At 33.8% G+C, this 7,431-nt stretch overlaps 2 protein-coding genes across 3 annotated transcripts in view; both read right to left on the reverse strand.

Annotated features, from left to right (window-relative positions):
* The window catches only part of LOC111691405, a 9,687-nt gene extending 4,042 nt beyond the window's left edge, over positions 1-5,645 (reverse strand). Inside the window, exons 1-3 of one of the 2 annotated variants that reach the window (XM_023454159.1) lie at positions 5,166-5,645; positions 4,724-5,113; positions 2,820-3,019 (exon numbers count right to left, since the gene is read on the reverse strand). In XM_023454159.1, the coding sequence (XP_023309927.1) occupies positions 2,820-3,019; positions 4,724-5,113; positions 5,166-5,391 (816 nt within the window). In that variant the 5' untranslated portion in view covers positions 5,392-5,645. Of the gene's footprint in view, positions 1-2,819; positions 3,140-4,723; positions 5,114-5,165 lie in introns of both variants that reach the window. The other variant, XM_023454158.1, reaches the window with a different exon arrangement.
* LOC111691404 lies at positions 5,442-6,056 on the reverse strand. Its single transcript, XM_023454157.1, has 3 exons — positions 5,984-6,056; positions 5,611-5,930; positions 5,442-5,492 (listed from the first exon to the last, which is right to left on the reverse strand). The coding sequence occupies exons 1-3, from the start codon at positions 6,033-6,035 to the stop codon at positions 5,442-5,444; spliced, it is 423 nt and encodes a 140-aa protein (XP_023309925.1). The 5' UTR covers positions 6,036-6,056.
* Positions 6,057-7,431: the final 1,375 nt, after the last annotated feature.

Below are 7,431 nucleotides of genomic sequence, written 5' to 3' on the forward strand. Positions count from 1 at the left end.
CCATTTTTGTCTAAAATGAATAGTTGCTAAGTTGTCGACGAGAAATCCAAGAAAAAAATGATTTTTTTTGTTATTTTTTAATACTTTTTTGTAATAACAATTAAGCCCACGTTTTTTTTTTATTTGCATAGAAAAATTATCATTTCTGATGTTATTTAGAAGCCGTTAAAGCAAAAGTCTCCGATCATATGCGTTTTACCCAAGTACACCTTTTGTAAGACAGATACCGCCTGGACTATTAGCTTTTTTACGAGCTTCCTAAGAACCTGTAGGTATTTCATTATATTGGACTCTTCCTTCAGAACTATTCATTAAAATTTAATAAAAAAATCTGTGTCGTCAGATAAATTGTTTTAACAAATAATACTTTATATATTTACATGGCAACTGAACCAGAAAGTAAATACATAGTCGAGGAAATGAAGCACTGAACCTCCGAAATCTGTGCAGTAAGATGGATTGTGATGCGGTTTTTTGCATTCGATTCATTAGAGCGTCCAGAAAGTTTGTGACCCTATGTGATCAATGAGAAATGAAAATTGCATCGGTGCATAAGAAAAATGCATTTTTAAAATTGCATCTCGAAGAGTTAAAAAATGAAAAATTTATAACTTGGAAAATATTGACGGAAATAAGTTCAATTTTGCTACTCGGGGGTTTTGCGGTCGCCGGACACGAATATCACGACGGCAACGATCTCCGAGGTACCTAGTGCCCAGGGTGGCCGGTTTCCACGTCATCTCCTGGAGTTTTGTGGAAATTCGTTATAAACTTAGCGGAAACTCGTTACCTCGGGGTTTTTGGGGTCGCTCAACACGAATATTACGACGGCAATGGTCTCCGAGGTACCTAGTGCCCAGGGTGGCCGGTTTCCACGTCATCTCCTGGAGTTTTGTGGAAATTTGTTATAAACTTAGCCGAAACTCGTTACCTCGGGACTTTGAGGTCGCTCAACACGAATATCGCGACGGTAACGGTCCTAGAGGTACCTAGTACCTAGGATGGCTGGTTTCTGTGACAACTATTTTATCCTTAATTAGTTTTTTTTATAAAAATACATTCATTCATTACAAAAAATACATGTTTTCAAAAAAATATTATACTTAGATATCTTTACAATTTTAATTTTTCTTATTACCCGTGTGCGCTATAACTTGGAGCGTATCCGTATACAGGGTGATTCAGAACTTATCCAAAAAAAAAGTTCTGGATGTACAGGGGACTCTTATAAATACAATTTTGTAAAGAAAAAATCAAAAAGGGCAGTTCGAAAATGATTTAAAAATACACTTCTGCACGGCACTGGAAACTGGTCCACTGTAAAACCTGACTTCGCACAATGCGACCGGCATGGCGGTGTGATAAAAAACAGACAAAAAACTTTCGCAAGGAAAGAAAAAATAAATAGAATTTTATAGCACCTATTTTATATCGGCAAATTCAACTGCTGCTTTTGCCTTTATTAATTAATAAAATTAATTTGTGTTTTTAAATAATAAAATCATTTGACATACCCGATGTTACAACAATTGTTCAAAATTTTATCCACGAATGTATAAACACATTTGGGTCCATTGTTACAGTTTCTAACGAACACCATAAATTAAAACGATATCCATCAACTCCGAGTACACGCAAACCATTTTTGACACTAACTACCCATTTCTGACACTCACTACTAAGAACCTTTTGTAAACACCACAGATAACAGGTAAATATCGCAACGAGTGATGATTGCAAAATCCAAATTCAGTATTTGGAGTCGTTGAGGCCACGTGGCGAATGACGCTAAAAACTACAGTTGTCCAGCTATGTAGTGGTTGAATGTACTATAACTTCAATATTTTTTTCTCGGAAACTATAAGGATTTTACAAAAAATTTTTTTACGATATTGATTCTATTTCTCATGCTGCATCTATTCCCAATTTTTTTTAGGATAAGTTGTGAATCACCCTGTATACTAGTATGTATAAGAGTATATACTAGTATATATGTAAGAGTAAAACGTGGAAGCAGCGGCCAGCTATCGCAGTCCTTACCTAAAATTTCATCAATACTACCAACTGTATTAAAAGCGCCAAATTAAAAAAAAAATGTTTCGGATAATTTATTTAGATATTTGATGAAGCTTACGACATCGGTACCTCGGAGACCATTACCGTTGTGATATTCGTGTTGAGGTACCCCAAAAACCTCGAGGTAACGAGTTCCGGCTAAGTTTATAACAAATTTCTATAAAACTCCAGGAGAAGACGTGGAAACCGGCCACCCTGGGCACTAAGTACCTCGGAGACCGTTGCCGTCGTATTATTCGTGTGCGGCGACCCCAAAAACCCCCCAATGGCAAAATTGAACTCATTTCCGTCAATATTTTCCAAGTTATAAATTTTTCATTTTTTAAGTCTTCGCGATGCAATTTTAATTTCTCATTGATCACATAGGGTCACAAACTTTCTGGACGTTCTAACGAATCGAATGCAAGAAACTGCATCACGATCCATCTTACTGCACAGATTTCGAAGGTAAGGCCGTTTTTAGTGCTTTATTTCCTCGACTAACATTTAGTATACTAAAATAGGTATTTACAGAATGACAGATAAATAAATATCTTAATTTTTATTACAGAAATTAAAAAGTTCTGAAGGAAACAAAGCTTTAAGGAAAATATTAGAAAGAAGAAATTAAACAAAATTGTCTAGCTTCAGTCGAGTCACCTTGTATACATAACATCTTTCCATACAGACAATTAAAAATAAGAATCAATAACCTTTTAATAAATTCATGAGCTACTTTTCATACTCGTAAATAGCTTTTTTACCTTTTCCTCTTTATCTAACACTTCATTATTTGATTCCTGTCCTAGATTAGTCACATTAAAACAACCATTTTGTTCGATTTTCCCTTCAGTACAACTCAGTACTATTTTTTCAGTTTCTGTTAGTATCCCTGTACAGTTTGGCTGATCCTTTAGTTTTCGTACTTGATATTTTTTAGTTTCCCGTTTGTTATTTTCGGTTTCTCTAAATGCATCAAAATAATCACCAATATGAAATGCGTATCTATTATTTACGAAATCTTTGAGTGTATGAAGAATAAATAGCCATTCCGGTCTGTTGACATCGGTTCTATAATTTTCAACTAGAAATATAAACAGGTTATGTGCTACTACTATTATTCCATAGACAAAAAATTACTAAAAGCCATGTAGTGAATTTTTGTGTAGGTACTTTTGAATAAATAGGATTAAGTGTTACTTTTGTGGCGAGCAAATTTTGTATTTACGAGGAGAAACGTAGTGTAGCCGAGTGGATGCAAAATTGCGAGACAAAAAAGACACTTTTAATCCGAATAAAACATGCCATTTTTGATCCTACCGAAATCCCCCATTTAATTATTAATTCGTACTTTGAAATTATTCAAACCAAATTTGGATAATAAAGCAAAGTAGGTAAGTAGGAAATATCAATGTAGTCATGGATACTTTGTCAAACATTAGTCGCCATATTTGAGTTCATTTGTGATTATTTGTGGTTCAGTTTGCTAAAAACTCTGTAAGAATGGAATCTAATGAAGATTTAGATGTATCCGAGGAGATACTGGAATGTGCGGAAGATGTTTCTTGGTACCTTCTCCTAAAGAAATCTCGAGAAATTTATGAATGTGTCTACCAACGTTTTATGGATTGGGGCAAAGAAAAAACATTATTGATGGTGTATTTCACAAACTTAGCAAATAAAATGAAGCCGTCAACGCTTTGTTCACAATATTCAATGTTGCGGTCAACGTTGGATATAAAGATGGGGATTGATATAAGCAAATAATCAAAGTTACGTGCTTTTATTAAGACACAAAATGAGGGATATGTACGGAAAAAATCGCGAATATTTACAAAGGAGCAAGTTGATTGCTTTTTTAATAGTGCATCTGACAATTTATATTTGACGACGAATGTAAACGCTTTAGAAATAAAAGAATTAAATTTTGAAAGAGCTTCTTTATAGGTCGTCCTAATATTGGAGGTTGCAGGCGCATGCCGTTCTGATGAATTAGTCAATTTAACAATTGATAATGTTGAAGATGTGAAATCCGCCTTAATTATAAAAATTCCCAATACCAAAGCCAAGAGACCATGTTCTTTTACTGTCCTGGGAAACAATTTATTTAAGTTTTTATCGAAATTATGTTACTTTACGTCCAGCCGGATTGGTAGAACGTCGATTATTTTTCAGAATGTTAGTGTCATTGAATGGTAGTCACAAAATCAGTGCCGTCTCGCAAGAAGCAACAACATTTTTGAAGCCGGACAAATGGAAAGAGTACATTGAACACACATTACGACGAACGTCTGCTACCCTTTTAGTTGAGAGCGGTGGTGACCTCACTTGTCTTAAAAGACACGGAGGATGAAGATCGAACACTGTGCCGGAAGGCATTGAAGACTCACTTTTGAATAAAGAAAATATTGCGAAAAGAATACTGAAAGTTGATTGTATTGGATTGCTTTGAGAATTGTTCCAAGAATGAGGGTAATGGCAGTGTCAATCTAAGGATTAAAAGTGTCAACTTTAGCTCCTAGGGTTAAAAGTGAATACTTTTGTTGCTAAGATGCCATTTTTTTTCTCAGTAAAGAAAAAGTCAATGTTAAAGACTTCTGGCAGTAAAAAATGTCATAGTTGGTTGGAGAAAACTGCACTTTTGCACCATCGTATCGAATGTATTTACCTGTGTTATAGCAGGCTAGAGCTACAGACAAATTTTTAGGAGTCGTTAGTCCAACACAAGCCTCATTCAATATTTCTGTGCACACAGATTGCTTTTCATTTTCTGCTGTGATCAATTGGAAGCATCCAGGCTGTTCTTGTTTTTCCTTCAGAACCATACACTCCAACAGAATGGTCTCGTTGCTTTCTAAGGTAATACCAAGACAACTAGTTTTTGGTACCCAGTAAGAGTAAGTGTCCAAACTACTGGATGAATCTAAATTATTATTGAATACTTCATATTTAAGATTGAGTAAAGCAGAATTTTTTCCTATATATTCATTCTCAAGGTAACTTTTAACAAACCATCGGAACTTCTTTTGCCTTTCATAATTGTAGTAAACATATTCCACTAAAAATAACATAAGTCATGTTAACAGTTAGGAAAATGCTTCAATACTCACTAGATTCTGAACAGAAGAAACATTCGAACAAAACAGTCAAATTACTTGGTGTAACTACTCCTATGCACCTTTCCTCCACTTTCTTTTGACAAACGGTGTGTATTTGATTATCTGGAGTGTGTAGATAAAAACAGTTCTTCTGGATAGGCTTCTGACTTTGATCAGGACAGTCTAATACTAACACCTCATTGTTTTGAGTCATTAGTGCAGTACATCCTCCCGTCATACCAAACACACAACTGTTACGAATAGTTTTACTTAAACAGTTATAGGGAGTTACCACTTCTGTTGAGTTATATACCTTATAGCAGCTTCTAGCTTCTGCGTCTAACGAAAAATGGTTTACGAAGTCAACGTAGACTTGTCTTTCTATAGCATTAGCAGCAGTTCTGCAGAAGGAATCGTAGAATATGATGGTAAAATTATCTGGCGTTGTGATACCCACCCCATGACCTTCAACTGATTCCTGGCATACGATGCTTACATTTTGATTGGCGTCGTATACTTCGAAACACTTATCAAATCTGATATGGGAGGTGCATCGAAACATTACCGTCTCATTTGTGGGTGTTACAAGCCCGATACATTCGTGATCGCCTGACACCCATTCGATGCAGGATTGATTTTCAAAGTTCGCTTCTCTCCTGCAAGACGATATCAAATCATTGCGATGGTATAACTGGTAACAGTCTCCCGGTACAGGAATAAATCTAAAAGTGTCTAAGTAGTTTGGTCGCCAACCAGGAATATCTGCAGAACACGTTCCTACAATTTTCTTTGTATAATTATAACAAAACTTAAATGTGTGCTAAACATACCTCGAATAAATATCGCAGTTAGTAATAATTTGGTGCTAGAATGTAAGTCCATTACTAAGTAAATGTTTTTATAAATTGCGATCTATATGAAACATATTTATATTGATACAAAATGAGTGATCTTTTGAGCACTTGATAACCTAATGTTACCAAAAATAATAATAATAATTTCTGTCTCCAAGCATTTGATAAGCAATTCCTCCTAAAATATGTTATTAAGCATTGTACAAACGTCTCAATGAAAATATTTTTTAAGTTAAAAGTTCTATAAACTACGAATTTGATATAATTGCTTCATTACCTTACCTTCGTTACTTTTTGCAGAATATACTGACGTTTTTCTATGATCCAATCCATTCAATCAAATTTCTTAAGGCCTTATATTAATTTTAAGATTTAATTATAATTAGAAAATATATCAATTTAAAAGCCATATGGTTATTTTTTACATATCATATCAGTTCTTTTTTTGTAACTTTAATATTCCATGCCATAACTTTTAACAAGCATTGATATGATTTCAAACAAACCACTTTCCATATATAATATTTCCGTAGAATATCGCCTTTCTTCTTTGAATAATATTTTTACTAATGTATTCAGAGTTCCTTCTTTATTTAGTATTTTGCTGCATATTAGATGTTGGACTAAATGATATAAATTTCGTTTTATCAATATTTAAACTTAACAAACTATATTATTGAGCCAGTTCTATATGATTTGAATATCTTGCCAGGGGTCACCAGAAAAAATAATTGCCCTATCATCAGCATAAGAAATTAATTGACCTATCATATTAATCAAAAATATTATTTTTATATACCGAGTGATTCAGTTTAGTATTCGCGGCCCTGTATCTCTTTTATTTTAACAAATACCTATGACAAACCCTATATATTTTTAAATCGCCCTACAAACTCTATCAAATGACATTATTAGATCGTCTCCATAGTAACATATGTCAAAATTGCTATAGTCAACTGTTTTTATTCAAATGGCACACTATATATTTTTTGATCAATTCTGAAAGATATTTTTTTTCTGCGTTCAGCAGTGTAAGGAAGTCTATAGTTTCATCAGAAATATTGCTAGAAAAACAGCAAAAAAGAATAACCCTACTTTTCGTAGCTTTATTCTGAAAAATGATACCAGCTGCGGAAACAAGTTATTATGTTTTCTAAAGTAACACATTTTATTTATAATACGATAATAATATACGAGTAACAATTTAAAACAATGCTTATTTCAAATGTTTAAAATGAGCTCCATTTGCTTCCAAACACAGTATTCTGTTTATCACTGCCTCTCTACAAACACATTCTATTGTTTCTTCATTTAATCTCCGACATTCTACTCTTATTGTGTTTTTAAAATAAATATCTTTTAGGTAAGGTCAAAGAAATGAATCTATAGGAGTGAGACCCGGAGATCTAGCAGGCCATTTAACA

The sequence above is a fragment of the Anoplophora glabripennis genome, unplaced genomic scaffold, assembly GCF_000390285.2.
Source record: "Anoplophora glabripennis isolate ALB-LARVAE unplaced genomic scaffold, Agla_2.0 scaffold211, whole genome shotgun sequence".
NCBI classification, from domain to species: Eukaryota; Metazoa; Arthropoda; class Insecta; order Coleoptera; family Cerambycidae; genus Anoplophora; species Anoplophora glabripennis.

Coding starts and splice junctions, on each gene's coding strand:
- LOC111691404 (XM_023454157.1), bottom strand. CDS start 6,035: ATGGACTTACATTCTAGCACCAAATTATTACTAACTGCGATATTTATT. Junction 5,931..5,983: donor AACTGCGATATTTATTCGAG/GTATGTTTAGCA, acceptor AGAAAATTGTAG/GAACGTGTTCTGCAGATATT. Junction 5,493..5,610: donor AATCAGTTGAAGGTCATGGG/GTGGGTATCACA, acceptor ATTTTTCGTTAG/ACGCAGAAGCTAGAAGCTGC.